Source organism: Electrona antarctica, assembly GCF_951216825.1.
Source record: "Electrona antarctica genome assembly, chromosome: 12".
Lineage (NCBI taxonomy): Eukaryota > Metazoa > Chordata > Actinopteri > Myctophiformes > Myctophidae > Electrona > Electrona antarctica.
In genome coordinates this window covers 19,224,603-19,241,746 of record NC_136793.1, presented here as the reverse complement: position 1 = coordinate 19,241,746, position 17,144 = coordinate 19,224,603, and the positions used below count along the sequence as shown (strand labels likewise).

Sequence of the window (17,144 nt, the reverse complement as noted above, 5' to 3'; positions counted from 1 at the left end):
GTTTCCTGTTTGCCTAGTTACTGTTTACCTGCCTTGTCTAACCTTGTGATTTGTCAGTGTTTCCACCTGTGTCCTCTTAGTCCCTCAGCCTATCCTAGTGTTGCTTGTCAGTTGAGTTCACTCGTGCCTTATTATCCTGTGTCTATTTAAGCCCTGTGTTTGCAGTGTCATCTTGTTAGTTCGTAAATGTCAAGTGAGTCTGTGCCTTATGCATGTATTTATCTGACAGTTTTCTGACTATGTTTTGAAATTTGATTAATTACTTATAAATCCTTACTAATTACTTATACACTTTGATGAGGCAGTATTGCTTTGTTTTCAAAATTTAAGGATTTCTTCATTTTCTGATTTTAATTTTTTAATTTATTTTCCATTTCCTGGAAAATGAACATTTTGGAGTAAGGTGGTTTCTTCCCAACAGCAGAGATATGTTAATTTGGGGGTCCTTGACATACAAAGTTTGAGAACCACTGCATTATAAGACTACTTGTAAATGACCTGGAGTTCCTGGTGTGTATGTGTGTGTACAAGAATTCTCCACCAATGGCACCGGATGTCAAGCCGTTGCGCCACATGTATCAATTTTATTCATTTAAAAGGACCAAGCTGTGAGGCCTGGAAGTGCAACAGTGTAAGAACAGGGGCACCCATTTCCTGAGGCATCGACAGCACTTCATGTCAACACTGACATGAGGCCTGAGGGGACATGTCTTTGACTGCTGAGCTAATGTAAAGAATAAACTGTCAGGAGAGAGAAGAAGAAAACGAGATAGAGGAATAGAGTCCACACTGCAAAGGCGGCTCAGTTTCAACATGACAAGAAAGTGTAGGAATTAAACGGAATTTGCAGTCCTTAGGCGAACAACTCATTAACCAATTCATAAATCATTTAGACTAGAGTGCTTACACGTTCATGGATGTATTTAGTTTACATCTATGTAAGAGCGTCTCACAATCCGCCTTTCGATATATATATATTTTTTTATCCTTTATTTACCCAGGGAAGTAGCTGAGCACAGGTGCTCATTTTCAGCAACGCCCTGCACACACACACACACACACACACACACACACACACACACACACACACACACACACACACACACACACACACACACACACACACACACACACACACACACACACACACACACACACACACACACACACACACACACACACACACACACACACACACACACACACACACACACACACAAAAACCTGGGAGCTGACCAGTACAACCAGTCTTATATTGTTGGCCACTAAGCAGCTCCAGGGGGAGCAGTTGGGGGTTCAGTGCCTTGCTCAAGGGCACTTCAGCGGTGTTGGGTGAGTGATGACAATCACTTCTCCACCCAGAATTATCCTGCCCGTCCGGGGAATCAAACCGGCAACCTTTCGGCAACAAGGGTGCTCCTCTAACCCTTAGGCCACCGCTGCCCAATATATATGCCCGATATCTGTCTTTCAGTATTCATCTCTCTTGTTTAAATGAGTATCAGTAGTTGAGCTAAAGGAAATAGGTACCCGAATAGGCTACCTCAACAGAATTTAAACCCTGCACTCTCTGCACCATTTGCTGTTTTGACGATTACACTGTCTTTTAAAATAGATTTTTGCTGATTTAATGCTGTTTTACCTTTTTGCTTTTCTTTATTTGTTTTGTAAAGCACTTTGCACTGCATTTTTATGTCATGAAAGGTGCCCTATAAATAGTTTATTATCTATTATTACCGTATTAGACACTTGCACTATAAACAATGTCAAGTGATGGAAACAATTTAGTGAAAATACATTGGTTACCTTACATGTGTCCGCTAGTAGAGGTTAGCAACTAAGAACAACAACCCCAAAACAAGTACTTTCCTAACCATCAGTGACCATGTCCTGTTCAGTGCATGTATGATGTTGTCATCCAACTTTAACGGTGGCCAGATGTCCCAGCTGGCTCTCCAGACTGGGCCGTCAGCAGTTCTGTGGGACTGGCGTCTAGGAGGAAGGAGTGAACCACTGACGCAGCACAGTAATTCACTGAGGATGTGCAGCAGTGGAACCAGGGAACCCTGTGGAGTCAAACAGCTCGCTCTCTTCGCTCTCCTCAGCCTAACTACTTATTTAACGATATACTGGAGGCCTACTTGGTTTACCGGCATCCCCCATGGCTCTATACATGGTTCGTTCCTTTTTTCACTCTTTGCCATATACTCTTTGTCAAGAATAGGCGATAGACAAGCTTCCAAGGCATTGTGAACTTGTAGATCTGGTATTGTTACAGAATGTTCTCCCCCCAGGTTAGGGACACTAGAGTTTGTTTGCTTATATGTACACCACATCATATCAGTCTCTGAGAAGCTTTTGAAGGGGGTTTCAAACAAATCTGGAGACAATGCCTATTGAATTAGAATGCTAGCCTAAACACTAAGTTCCTGTCCAATGTTTAAATATTCCTACCAGTTTACTTGACAGAAATTACCTGTCTAAAAACAAATCATCTATGTAGCCTACAGTACCTGCAGACCTTTAGCTTTGGAACTTTCTCATCAAGTGACATATCGTGTGACGAGGTTTACAGTAAATAGGCGTTACTGATGGAAAATACTGTATGATTTTCAGATCCACCATAATACAATTTGAAACCAGACCTTTGTCTTCAATCTAATTAAACGCTTACGGCACCAGTAGAAGAGCAATGATGGCGCCACTGTTTTATCTAGGATCTACAATCAGACTGGGCCTTTTACAAAGATTTGATCATTAATTAAATATTCAAATATAGGACAATGAAACACAACCAACCGCGTTCTGTGAAGGAGGGTTTTTATTACTCTAATCCCAAGCCACCAGCACAAAGGTTAAAATCAGCAGTGCAGTTTGACTTAACTGTCTGTCACTGTGCTATTAAAATAGATACGACTGCATGAAAGCAGCCACAAAAACTAAACCTGATAACTGAAGATTTGTCACTTGACCTTTTTGTTTGTGTTAAAGTTTCTGTCTGGAAGTGGCAGTAATGTGTCCTACTGTCAAAGCAGGTGAGGCTTGATTTATACTTGGTTGCGCGGCAGTGTTGCACACTGAAAATAGTCAATCTCACAACGCATCGTGCTGTGACGCTTTGTGAGCTCCTAGATCGCATATCTTCAGTGGTACCGGCAAGCAATCATGTATAAATAAGGCTTAAGCCTTATTTCGTGACCTCTGTTGAACTTGAGAAAATCAATCGGTGATTGGGATCAATAAAACAAAACTGATCTGAGCAACTCTATCAGAGTAAATAAGAGAATGTGTGTATATATGTATATAATCTATATACATAAACACAAAATGACCAGAGAGACATTATCAGAAGGCACAACATGACAATGGCTGCTCGGCTAGGAGACTGTAAACATGTTCTTCTTTCTTGTCTGGAGAGAGCGACTAGGGAAGCGTCAAGTGTTTCCAGAAGGCAGTGGGTCCAGTGGCGCTGGAAGTGACTTAGAAAATAAAGTCTGTTAAAAAAAAGAAAAAAATACATCAAAGTGATAACGGCACAATAAGGCTAAAGAACACAATATACCTTCTGTGAATATCTTACATTGGAAGTAGAAGCAGCATTGGATGGATAATTCTCTCGCTGGTTGTGACACTGATTCAGCTACTCATTAGACCATGTGAGGAACAGTGTTTCGTCACCATACATTCCCCGCCATTGACCAGTGAAAAGTTGAAGCCGTACAATCCTTTCCATCGCCTCAGCGTTAAGTATTCATAAATTGGCTTATGTTGAGAGTAAGAACAAAGCCTCTTCGTATTACCATTCTCTTCAACAAACACAACCCTGGGTTTTGGTTAAAATTGTCAACGTTATTAGAGTGTTATCTCCCTGTGTCTCTCTCACAGCAGGTCAGGTGGTGGCAGCCATCAGCGATGTGCAACGTTGGCTATTATAGTCTGCCAAAGCTCCGCTGGCTGGCTGAGGGAGGTGCACAGCCATTGGTCACCAAAGTCCAATCCAAACAGATTGCTGTCGTGTCGGCATCCATTAAGCATCGTCGTATTTCTGCAGGGCCTCCTCCAGCTTGCCTGTGATGTTTTGGAAGAAGCAGATCTGCTGCTGTAGGTATTGCTGCATCTGGGTCTTGAAGTCGCGCACACGGACCTGGTGGAAGTGCTGGATCTCGGCCAGCGTGGCGAACGAGATGATGTTGCAGCGCTCGTTGATGCCTTCAGCCTGAGGTGCGTCCATCTTGCCCTCCTCCACGTGCTTCTGGCTCTCTTTCACCTTGGTCAGAGCTCCTGTTGGGGGACAACACAAGTTGCGGGGTTATTTACGTCAGGTGTTCAAAACGTCTCCACGAAATAGCCATAGCCTCTGGATGTGGCCCCCTACTTTGAAATCATTTATTGATTTATTGATCTATTTATTTTCATTTTTCTCTTCTTTCCAATTGTCCCCCATTGGGCTCCACTTTGAACACCTGTGATTTACATCATAACCATCTCCAATTATTGCTTATTTTCTTCCAATTTTTTTCCTTTAACAGCCCACAACTTAAAAAGACTGTCCGATAATATTGCCACATTCAATTCAATATGAATTAACACTTAAAAAAGGTTGTATGAGAGTGGATTTCTTTTTTTAAATGACTAGCCAGTTCTTTGCTGATACAACTCAGGGCATGGCTACAATTAACAGCAAGTTAGCATGGTTTAACCTCTGAACTTGACTAAAATACTGCCAAGGTGCTTGGCATGAGTCGTGAGAACCGCATCTGTGCGCACAGTTAAAGAGTGTGTATGTGTGTGTGTGTGTGTGTGTGTGAGAGAGAGAAAGGGGTGGCGGGATCTAAACATATCCAGAGATAGATTAGATTACATAAACGATAAAAGAACAAAGACGTCACCATTTAAGGGGATTTTGCCTGTGTCTACCAAATTCATTGGAATTAAAAAAAGGAAACTACTCTTAGGTGTCTTTAATTGCTATTTTCAGCCCGCCAGTTTGTTTTTGGAAATTATAGCTTTGTGATCAGGTTCATCTAGGGAAAAAACAATATTACATTTTGTTTTTTTACAAGCGCATGACTACCTGACCCTCTATAGGGGAACCTTTTCCAATAGAAATGCCTTTGTCTGCTGTTTAAAAGACCTCAGATTGCATGGTTGTCAGTTTGAAACTGGTTTGATACTGGTTTCGAGGTGTCACTGTTGTCACAGGTGTCACTGGTTTCGAATGTCACCAAAGGCATGCCACAAGGCTCCGTTTTAGGCCACAACTAGCGCAGGGGCAGATTTAAATTAGCTGGTCTGTCAGCCTGCAGATGGATATTTGTTTCCGTTTATTCCATAAATCTCCTGTCACTTAAGGAGCCATGAATGACTTTTCCCTGCCTTTGCTGGCAATCTAAGATAATCATTTTTTACCTGGCAACGTTCCAGCAAAAATACAGCTTGAGGCCATAGTCTTACCATGAAGAAGCTGTTTTACCAGCTGTTCTTTCTTTAAATTCTAGGAAACGCCTTGTGGCTGTCACTTTCTTGCCTCTCTCGTATTTGGGGAATGTGCTGTATAAGCATGCGTCTGCATTTGTTGGACACCGTCTATCACAGAGCCCTCAGATTCATAACTGGTTGTAAAACCTCTCACACACCACTATCCTATCCTTGTATTCTCAGGCAACTGGTCAGCATAAGCCATGCACAGAAACATACACTGGTATCTTTTAATTTCTAAATCACACCTGGGACTGCTGCCCAGATATCATTCCACTTATACATATTATGTAAACAACAATGTGGCTAAATTATAGCCTATGGTCACAGGGCTTCATCACCATCAGTCTCAGTCCGTAGTACTGAAGTTTGTAAAAGAAAAGGCCTTCTCCTACTCTGCCCCCGGTCCTCAACCTGGACCACCTGGATTACCCTTGAACAATTTAAAACGTATTTTGCTAAAGCAGAGTTTATTTACACCAAGCAGTTGCTTAGCATTTTTAAGCCGCGTTCACACCGCCAGAAGCTAGAAAAATAAAGCAAGCCAAAATTATTTTGAAGCTGCTTTTCTTTCAGAAAGTGGGTGTGTACAAGGTACCTGTCAGTCAAGTGGCCCGGACTGGCCTTAGACAGAAAATAGGCAGTCTGAGCAGGCATGCATTTCTAAGTGTAAAATGTAAAATAGCGGCTGTAGAGGAGAAATACCTATTTATATGGATAAATAAATAATATAATCTTGGTAAACATGCTTGTAAATATCTCGATCCTCCCTCGTCTATTCCCGCTCATGTGCTCATCTCGGGGGGAAGACTCTGCTGTCCTCTCCCCCACGACCGAAACCCTCCGAGTGCAGCTGAAGCACCGAGATCGAATTAAATTATATATTTTTTATATATAATATTGTTTTGGCAAGAGCATACCATTTTTATGGAAAGAAATACAATTACATAGCCAGCACGTCATGGAAGCAAGTAAAAAAAAAAGCTGCTTCTAACTTCCTTGGTGTGAACGCGGCATTACACTTTATGATCCATTTTTAACCTCGTCTTTGTACTGAATATCCTGCCTGTCTGCTACGTGCATTACTGCTGTCTGACACTTTTTGACACACTTGACCACATCTGATTCAGAACAATTGTAGCACACACCAAGAGGAAGCCAGTAGGAGGTGTACCATAATGTTCAGTGTGATTGACTCATCCATGTGTGTCATATTATTCTCTCTAAGTTCTTTCTTTTCTATATGTATTCCCATCTTTTTCACCTCATTCAAATCATTATTAGCAAACACCTGTGGTGGGGGCTCTGCTTAAAAGACTGACTATTGCACCCATGAGCTATAGCACCCGCCCCATAACCGGACGGCAATATTTCAAATATTATTAAGCTGAGTTTGGCGAGTGCTAGAGAAGATGTTTAACCCAGTGGCTTTTCACATTGCAACAGGATGAACCTCATGCTTTGTCGGTTTATTGTGGTGTAGGAGGTGAAACACATTCACACGATCACACGCCACTGCAATTCTTACTGCACTACTGAAAGAAACCTGTTATACAACATGGCATGGGATCCTTTTGCATTGTGTTGAATAAGAACATTGGACTGAAGAGAATCTACCTTACAATGTTTGATTTCTTAAATATATAACTGTAGGTAGGATCGATCTTAGAATATTGCAGACATTTTCTGACTGAAAAAGAGAGGAAATTGATGAAAATGATTTAAAAGAGTTGAATGCAAATTTGTATGCAAATAGGCAAAATTATAATGGTGGTTTGAATATAATAAAATATTTTCTTATATATTATTTGATTATCAGCGTCTTGAACACCTTTCCCTTTCATAAAAAATAACTTTTGTTATTTTGAATCTCCAAGAAACAGTGCTGCAATTATTATTGTTTTTGCGATGTTCTTTGTATCACAATCACAATGGACAAACATGAAGAGGATTGCCAAAGTACTGATAAAATGTTGTACACTTGTACAATGTACAACAAGCATCACTATTGCTATTCACTGACAAGGCCCAAATATGTCCTGACCTCTGTGGGCTGTATGCTACTTCCCTGGCTGTAAACGAGGTCATGTATTAACATATATCAACATCTGGCAACATTTACACAAACATGGAGTGTTGACACAAGGGCTACCTATTTGCCTCCATTCAAAACAGATGAAAACAAACACAGGTGAGGCTTTTGGAACTATAACCTGACCGAGAGCTTTTTAATACTTTATTAGTCAGAAATGTAAACAGCAAGTGGTAAAGTAAGACATAAGGCTAAAAGGATGAGCTTATAGCTATTCTTCAGGCAGGTCCTTCAGAAGGTCCTGCACTTCCGCATCATGGGATTCTGTGTCAGTCAACAGTCACTGCGACTAACACCTTGTCAAAAGTATGATTCAGAGAGCTTGCTTCCTGTCAAGTGTCACCTCACCACTTCTTAGAAGTGCTGACCTGGAATTGTACTCTCTCTGCCTCCCTCCCTTTTTAAGCGGCACTGCCGGCACATTTTCAAAGAACAAAACTTTTATCCTGGAATCTAAGCCTGTTTTCTTTTTATTAAATGTGGCACATTTTCTATAATCCTGGAAACTGAGCTTTTGGAATTCATCAAAGCATCCCAGCTAAGTTCAACCAAATGCCTTCTGATTTTCGTCTTTGGGCTGCACAAAACGTTGTCAGGCTATAGATGGACTACTACACACTAGTACACTACACAATAGTACACAAAGCAAGAGAAACATGCTGACGTTCTCTAAAAGACACACTTCACCCATCACCCCCACCCCATCTTCCTAAAATCTGCATAGTCTGGCAGTATCTTCCTCTGCTGCAGTTAAACCTAGATCTGTGAAATTCCTCTTATGCACAACAGAGGCAGAAAAAGATACACAGATAATAGGGGAAGAAAGTAGTCTGACGTGAAAGACAGAGGCAGAAACATTGGGAACAAACACAGCTGTCCAAAGACTTTTTTGGTTTGATTCCCAAGGCCTTTCACTACCATAACTACGGTACTCAAACCTGTTGGTCGGGGTTCCCCCAGGCCTCTATACTTGACCTACTCCTTTTTTTCTCCCCTCTACACCAAATATCATCGCCAAAAAGAGCCCATCTACAAATCCACAACAGATTGCAGAGCTTGTAGTAGATGTGCTATTTTTGAGGGCCTCCTATGTCCAGCTTTGAGGGTTCGTGTAAACACAAACATTGAAGACAAAAGTGTGTAAACACAAACATGTGTAAGCAAACATTGAAGACAAAATGTATGATGACGTATGATGATAAGAGCGTCTCTCACTTCACACAGGTGTGATTTTTCACTAAATGTTCCCCTCAGAATAGCAAATCTAGAGTTCATTTGGTTAACCATTTCAACTCTATATAGTATATACTATTCTATGCCCGCTCCTTTTTTCCTCTACACCAAATCTCTTTGCCCAAAATAGCAAACCTACAACAAGCTCCCAACACGGCATGCTGTGAGCTTGTAGATAAGCCATTTTTGCCAAACGTTTGCCCCCAGAATAGGGAAGCTAAGGCGCAAGTTGGTCTGAAGCAAGAGTAACAGCATAAGACATGAAGCAAGAGTAACAAACAATCTTTGTCACATAGAATAAACCCACCCCTCAAACAACACGTCTCACAATTGATAAAGCAGCTCTCCCTCCGTGCAAAAGACTGATTTTTATACTTTACTTGGTTGCATACCGGTGTCGCACTTCGTCAATTTCTGATCTACAAGTTCGCAACGCGTCACGATGTGAAAAAGTGTGATATTGTAGATCTGCTTTTTTCCGGACATAATACCCAGCAGCAGCCCACATGCTTCGACAAAAAATGCCACCTTAGCTGCAGCTCTTCACAATGCGTGAGAGGGCATACGCAATTGCACGTGCGTGTGTGTGTGTATGTGTGTATGTGTTTTAGAAGGCACTTGCCGAATCGGTCTCAGGTGGTATTATGGGTTAAATAAATAGGTCACCCCTGGTGACATGCCCCCAGAGGAAAGCGTTCCTGGATGAATGCACGCCGGTGGCAGGCAGCTCTCCTGCTGTGGACAGGACGCCGTTGCCAGCACAACTCTTGCGTAATCACTGGTTAGTGGTTACACAACACTGAACCTCTGCTAGCCTGTGACCTAGGGCTGGGCAATATGACAACATCAACATCACGACTATTACAAACTTTTCCTCGATTACGATTAATACACTTTTGTGTGTGTATGAAAATAGCAGATCTATAAGCTTGTCTATTTTCACTATGTTTATACACCGCCATTGTTACGTATAATACAGGGTTAAGTGGTTAATTGGACTAATCATGAATTAGTTAATCATGAATTGGACCCCCATTTAATAATTCTTTATCTCTGGGACCCTAATGTCTCAAGACTGATTCTGGCAGCAAAATCCTGTCAACTACACCACTGCCCTAAACATGTTAGTAGGAATAAACACATAAGAACCCGGGAGGAAGTGGACTAAGAAAGGGGAGGGGCCAAACTGAGTTTCTACACAAAAAAGGAGACGGTGCCCTCAGAGCAAAAACTAAATGAAAAACCACAACCAACAAACAGTGTAAAAAGACTATAAATGGAACCAAATGGCCCAATTTGGTTCCATAAAGAGTATAAAAAGTCCATTTAGTTTCTTGCTACATATCAATCATTTACCTGGGGAGTGGGGACCCACTGAAACCCGTTGAGAACCAGTGCTACTGTATATATACACTACTATATCAAACCGTTTGGCAGAGACTGAACATTTAATGCCCTTCACTGAACGCTGACTTTGCAAGAAAACCTAACACTGTCTTTTACAGACGTCCTCCGTGATTATTCCATATTACCTGGGGTCCTCTGGTAATACTAGTCCCGTGGGAATAGGGTTTGAATCAAGTGAGTTTTCCCTTCACTTGCCACTCATTGTCCCAAAGAGTCAGCACTAATGGGACAAAATACAACTCGCCATTTAGTGACGTATGAACCACGACCACAGCCCTGATAACACACTGTCGTCTGAGGTCAGCAGAAGTGTCCCCATAGGAAGCATCACATTGGCAGCATTAACGGCTTCATCGTCAGCCGGCGTTTGAATGAGAACTTGCAGCAGCAGAAATGGGTGAGGGCGGGGGAGACCATGATTGGTAAAGGCTGTGTTTACAAAAGTAAATGTGCTGTGAACAGTATTTTAAATGTGCTATCAAAGCATATGTTAGCTTATGTGGTCACACTTTGAAATGTCCTGTTCCCACTTGGATCAACGTCAAGTAAGGGAATTTAGGTTTGAGTTTTTACCCTCCCAGAAACATTGAGTTACTATGACCATCGACCAAAACCACAGCATATCACTAACCTCAAGATCTGAAAACTGTACCCTTTCTCTAGAGATTGAAAACATAAGTAAACAATGTGCCCTATAATGTCATTTACGTTGCAAAGCTAAATTAAGATATTTAAAAGGCACCAAAGTGCAAGATGTTGGGGGGGTTTAAATGTTTTTTTATTGAAAGCAAAGCCAGATATGTTGGCAATAATATCATGAGTTACGAGCGGCCTGACCAGCCTGCACACTAATGGATGTCCCAGTAGAGGTGGCAATCAATAGAGTGACGTCCAATGTCTCCCTGCTGGGAGGCTCACATTTCACTGGTCACTTCAGTGAGGACAAATAGAAACCGGTCTGTCTGTGACCTGTGTGCTGCGTACTGGACAGATATAGGATCCTAAAAATAGAGGTCAGATTCTGATAGGACTGATAACCATTCCACTGATATGTTTGGTCTTAAAGGCTTCAGCAAGGGAACAGCAGCCTACATCACACAAGGAAAATCACTTATATTGTAGCTCTTTATTTCCTACATTTATGCTGGTTCATTTCACATGATTGGACAGTTAGGATGAACACTCCAATGCTAGAGGGTGTATTTGTTTTTACGGTGATTCCTTGGGGAAGTTAAATTGTCATGTGCCACTTATGTTACGGAAGTCTCTACTTTGGTCTAATGACAACTAGGATGTTGCCTATACAGTAGCTAGCCACAGTAGCCAGTGGTTCCTCTACTGAGCTGCCTCACTGCAGCAGACACCAATAAACCTCAAACAATGGATTAGCTTCAGCTTGAACCCTGAGCACTGAAAGGGACATTTGTTAAGCAGGGTTAGAGGTTTGTGGTCAATATTATAAGGGTACTAGGGTAGCTAATTTTGTTTGCAATGTCAAAGAACATTTACACATCCATTAAAAATGGATGTGGAATTGCTTTAGGTGAAATAATTATATAATTGTAATAGAGAGAGAGAGAGAACGGGAGGACAGGGGTGGGATGAGGTGAGAGAAAGAGCGGAAGATAGAAAAGCAGACTGAATGTTCATGTGCAAACGCAGGTATACCAGTCAGCAGAGCAGATTTTCAACTCCCTGCCACTATTGTTTGTCTCACCACAATGACGAGTCGGTGAACTGTAGGCTGTCAGCTTTTATAGTTTCATTAGAAGCTCCTATTCTTTCATGTACTTTCCTGCTAATTAAAAGCAATTCAATTGACTATTAGTGGGTTTGGAGCACAGGAGGTTTCTTTAAGATCTCTAAGGCAGAGTGGAAAACATAATTGGACTTCAGACGGCCAACATCTGTAGGGTTATTGAATTGTAACACTGCCTGGTAGCCTGTAGGTTGTTTGACTCACATACTGTATAAAGCATAAAAACAAAAAGAAGGCTTTTAACCACTTAAACCCTATACTGTACTTAGTTGACCTGTTTCCCAAGGGCTCTATAGGCCCCCCTTATTTTCGCTCTACTTCTAGACTAAATATCTTTTGCAGAAAATAGCAGATCTACAAACTTGTTGTGACAAGTTGTGAACAGTAAATATATTTGTGAATAGTAAATTAAGAGATACTGTTGTTTACTATATTTTTTTCATCATTGCTTATTGGATGGAATTTGGCAACCCACCGGGAAGTGTTTTTTCTCTTTACTAAAAAGCAGGAGAGGCACCCGTTACTTAATAAACATATAGCAGGGGCGTCCGCTGGCCTAGTGGTTCAGGCGCATGCTACATATAGGCTCTGGCCTGACAGCGCGTCGCGTGTTCGAGTGCCATTCACGAGGGCCTTTGCTGCATGTCTCTCCTTCACTGTAATAATCAATAAAAGGCACAAAATCCTAAAACAAAATCTCAAAAAAGAAAAAGAAAAAAACACTCTATAGCAATGATTAATATCTGAATATATAGTTTTCACGTAAAACAAAACAAAAAAGTTCATGAGCTTCAATTTAGTTTTCCTGGTACAGACATACATACTGCAGACTAAATTAAACCGAGGTAGTCATATTTCCCCCCACCATTGCTATAAGAAAAACAGCAAGGTGCATGTAAACTGTGAGAAAGGAAACATTAGAACTTAAATGCATTACAGACAGACCGAGAGAATCAAAAGAATAGAATAATAGTTGACATATTGTTCTCTTTTTAACCTGCTACAGAATCCTGCTGTGGCTCTTCCAGTACTAGTTACAGCGTGAAAAGGGCCTCCGTCTCCTCGCTCAGGCAATTCACTCCCAACAGGAGGTTTTAAGTGTTCGAGCTTAATCAGATGGCAACAGCTTGGCACCACAGTTGAAAAATAACCAAAGTGTTAGACAGTGAAGGCAGTATGCTGCCTTTCTGCTCACAGCAAGGATTTTTTTGTCTTTGTACAATCAAAGCAGACTTTCGATAGTTAAACCAGACTTTATCATTGCAATTAGTCTAGGCTTATCACGTGATGTTGTGTATTTGGCATTTGCCTACTTGTTTGACGTGCAAACAGCCTTTCGTGACTAAAGCCACTTGTGTTACAACCCCACAACAACGCCTATCCTGTTTTCAAACAATTGCTTGATTGGGCACTGAATATGCCTACTGTTTGAGGGGAACCAAACCTAATACAAGCATTTCCACAACTTTTAAATGACAGGCAGTGTGGGAAATTACTAGGGGTGCAACGAGTACATGAATAACTTATTAGATGAACAAAAATTTGCAATTGAATAATCAGTCTACTGATGTATCACTATCATATTAAAATTTCTATTACAGTATGCAATGTTTTGGAGGCTACATTCAAATTCTGTTTTCCTAGTAAAATAATATAAATGCTTCTCATCCTGATCAGAAAGTCTGAGTCCAATAGGATGGTCGAGAACTGAGACAAGCAGATTAGATTTAATCAGATGTATTGTAATCTAGTCAGCGTACAATTAGCCTGCACCCTATGCCAATGTGTCACACTCAGATAGGACTCATTTTCATGTAGTTATTGACAAATTAGTTACAGTGTATATCAGGCAGCGAGGGTTTAAAAGAAAGAAAGAAATGAGTGCCCAGTCTGCCCACTGATGTGTGAATGCAATGTGATGAATGCATTCACCAAGTAAAGCTTTAAGACTAATTGGTGTTTACAGTGTCTACTTTGGTTCAGCTTGGCATGCAAGCTTCACTCTAAAGGCCATGTCTTTCAAAAAGCACACAGATGTGTTACATTCTTATGTACTGTAAACGGTATACTCTAAACAGTAACCGCTACACTGCATCCCTGGCACTGTAGCCACTCGTGGAGTGATATTTTGCCACACAACAAGAACAATCATTGTTCTTCTTGGGGAGGACAGCAGAGACGGCCTAACATTGACTTGATGTAGAGAAATGGTAGAATAGGTCAGCCACAAACCTTAATGAAGAACAAATGTTTTACAGGAGGTCACTTTGTGATAGACATAAAATAGAGCATTCTCCATTTTCCTATCATTGGCAATAGGCTATGGAAAATCAAACATAACATGTCAGCTGAATGGGTGCCGCCCACATGATTCAGTAGTGAAGTGTAACTAGGGGAGTACACGTGGGTCTGTTTCCCAATGCAAACATTCCTTATTTGTATTGCAAAGTTCTGCTGGCTCTGATGGTGATGACTGGCATCCAGTGTTGATATGTCTGACAGACAACTACACCAGTCTAATACAGACAACTAGCCTAAGGTTGCACGTCGTGACTCGTGTGAGGAAAGTCACTTATTTGTTAATTTGCCAACACTTCCTTGTATTTACAAAGTGCAAATAAGATGTATGATTCCAGATGCGAATGTACTTATTTAACATGATTCAAGCTATGGTTTTGAAGCATTTTTCAGTGTTGGTGTCTTTTAGTTTTGGATGATATGGCTCCTGTCTGTTTGTTTTTTGTTTTTTAAACTAGAATTTATCTAGATCTATAAGCAGCTCGTCGTCTTGTGTTGTTAAAACTATCCAACATATAGAACATCAAGAGATCAAGATTCCTAATCATAGTTGTTCAGTAAGTTATTGTATAACAGCAGCCTTGGGTATCTGTCTGTTTGTTCTACTCAGATGTATGAAACACAACAAATAACAAACAAATACATATGGGTTCATAAAATAAATAGGCTACATAAAATAAAATACCCTTATTTAATGGAGAGTGGATGTACAGTGTGTCACGTGTTTTCATCATAGTAGACTTTACCTTTCTGGACATGGATGATGTCTGGGTAGTTTGCCAAGTGGCCTTGGTAAAGCGCTAACAAATCCATGATTGGGTCGAGGTCCTTGCTTGGTTGCTCAGCGAAGCACTCTCCGATGGCCTCGTATGCCTCTCCGGTGAAGGAGATGGCTTGGTTGAGACCAGCAGAGTATGCCTGCTGGTCCATCTCAAAGGCTTGGCTGAGGACCTTGAACGACTGCCCCACTTTCTGGTACTCTTTCTTGAAACCGGTGATCTGCTTGCGGGCAAACTCGTTGACAGTGGCGTTGAGCTGCAAAGCACTGTCATCCATCCTCTTGGTGAAGGTCTTGAAGCCATCGATTTTGCTCTCCACCTCCTGGAGGTCGAGTGGGGCAGCGGGGGTGCTGATGGTTAGGAAGAAATTAGCCCCCACCATCTCATCCTTCTCTGCCTTCCTCTTGCCCAGCTTCCATGCCTTCTCGTCCGTGCTGTTGCACGTGAGGAAGTGCTGGAACACGTCACACCTGGCCAGGACAGGGTGGCTGGTCATGTGGTCCATCCACCGCATGAGGCCCTTCCTCCTCTTAGAAATGAAGTCTTCCTCAAAGCGCCCGGCAGCCTGCTTCTCTGGGATGTGGGGGACCGAGATAACGGGGAATTTCTCCACTAGCCGTGCATACAGCCAGTCAAAGTGCTTATACCGCCTGTTCACCTGGGTCTGCGTGTGCGTGGGTGTCAGCTTGTACGCGATGTAGCTTTTCATGCCCTTGAACTTGGTCTGCTTAGTAGGGTCATCGATTGTGCAGGCAAATGGATATGGGTTCTCCTGCCACTCAGGGCCATATTGGCCCATCACCACACATATCTTGTCCCCGTCCTTCACAAAACCAGCTGCTTCCCCCAGCACAAATGCTTCACCTCCTGACTTCACAAAGGTTGAAAACCTATTCAAGTTTCTACTGACCGTGGCGGAACTCTTTGCTTGCTGTGCATTACCTCCTCTTGCCATTGAGGCTATTGACACCCTGTATGTGGATGCTTCAAAATCTTGATAGCGCCCCCCCACAGTACCTGGCTCATCGGCAACGGTGGAGCTGTCATCCCAGTCATCATCCCAGTCCTCGTCGCTTCCTTGGCTGGTCTGGTGATGAGTGCTCTGTGGCTGCTGCGCCGGAGCAGAGAAAGTAGTGAAGACAGGTGCCGATGCTTTGGAGAAGTTCTCAACTTTGTTCTGTGTTTTGAACGAAGCGTCAACACCTACGCTCGGGACATTGGCATACCGTGAGTCCTGATAAGAATCTCCTGATGTATTGCTGTTGTTGTTGAACGTGGAGACGGCGTCGCTCCTCAGAATCTCCACGTAGGACGCAGGGAAAAGCCCCCTCTCCCCTTTGTCGTTGGAACCCTCAAGCCAGCCTTCGATGTCCTGTTCACTGTACAAAGTCACAACCTCGTTCTCTTTCACAGATATCTCCCCCGGGTTTTCGGAGGCGAAGTCATACAGTGCTCTAGCCCGCAGCGCCATAATAATCACAGCTTGGAGCGGTAGCGCCGAAGAGAAGCGGCTAGCTGCAGGCAGGCCAGCCAGTCAGTCAGCCCACCAAACCAAAACTATACTGGAACTCCGTGTACAAACTTAACAATGCACAATTTAAATTACAACACACCAGGAACCTCTGTCAACGCGTCCCTGCTTCAGATGACTTTTTATTTTATTGTATAGAAAACGTACGCGATTCCTTTCGTGCACATTATGTCCCGAGATTTCAGCGATTTCCAACGTGAAGCGGGGTTTATTTACGTTTGCTAGGACCATCTGTACTCCGCAGCCTCCACAGCTTGTGTGTCGCGCTGCGCAGCAACAACCACACACGTAATCATTCTGGAGAGCCGAGGGAGGAGCCACGATGCTGTCATTTGTCAGAAATTGTCACACCATGCAGGCATGCAAGATTGGAAATTTGGAATTATTATTATTATGCCGATTTGAAAAATTAGGCTATAGCATACACTCCGTTGCACTACGGCGTTAATAGGTAGTCCAGTGCGTTAACGAGTTCTCACTTCTCACTAGTTAGTTACTTCATTCATTCATTGTGTCTGCTCATTTTTTGTTCCATCACTTCCAATTTAACTTCTTTTAAGTTCTTTA

The 17,144-nt window shown here is 42.2% G+C and overlaps 1 protein-coding gene across 3 annotated transcripts; it reads right to left on the bottom strand.

The window, feature by feature from the left end:
- Positions 1-2,803: 2,803 nt before the first annotated feature.
- On the bottom strand, positions 2,804-16,864 carry snx18a (sorting nexin 18a). 3 transcript variants are annotated; one of them, XR_013791230.1, is made up of 3 exons: positions 15,014-16,864; positions 3,581-4,281; positions 2,804-3,494 (listed from the first exon to the last, which is right to left on the bottom strand). XR_013791230.1 is itself a non-coding variant. In XM_079515673.1 (2 exons), exons 1-2 carry the CDS (start codon positions 16,515-16,517, stop codon positions 4,028-4,030), a joined length of 1,758 nt encoding a protein of 585 aa, XP_079371799.1. In that variant the 5' UTR covers positions 16,518-16,864; the 3' UTR covers positions 2,804-4,027. The 3 variants fall into 3 exon arrangements, 1 of the variants encoding a protein (XP_079371799.1); XR_013791231.1 differs by having other exon boundaries at positions 2,804-3,479; XM_079515673.1 differs by having other exon boundaries at positions 2,804-4,281.
- Between the last annotated feature and the right edge of the window lie 280 nt (positions 16,865-17,144).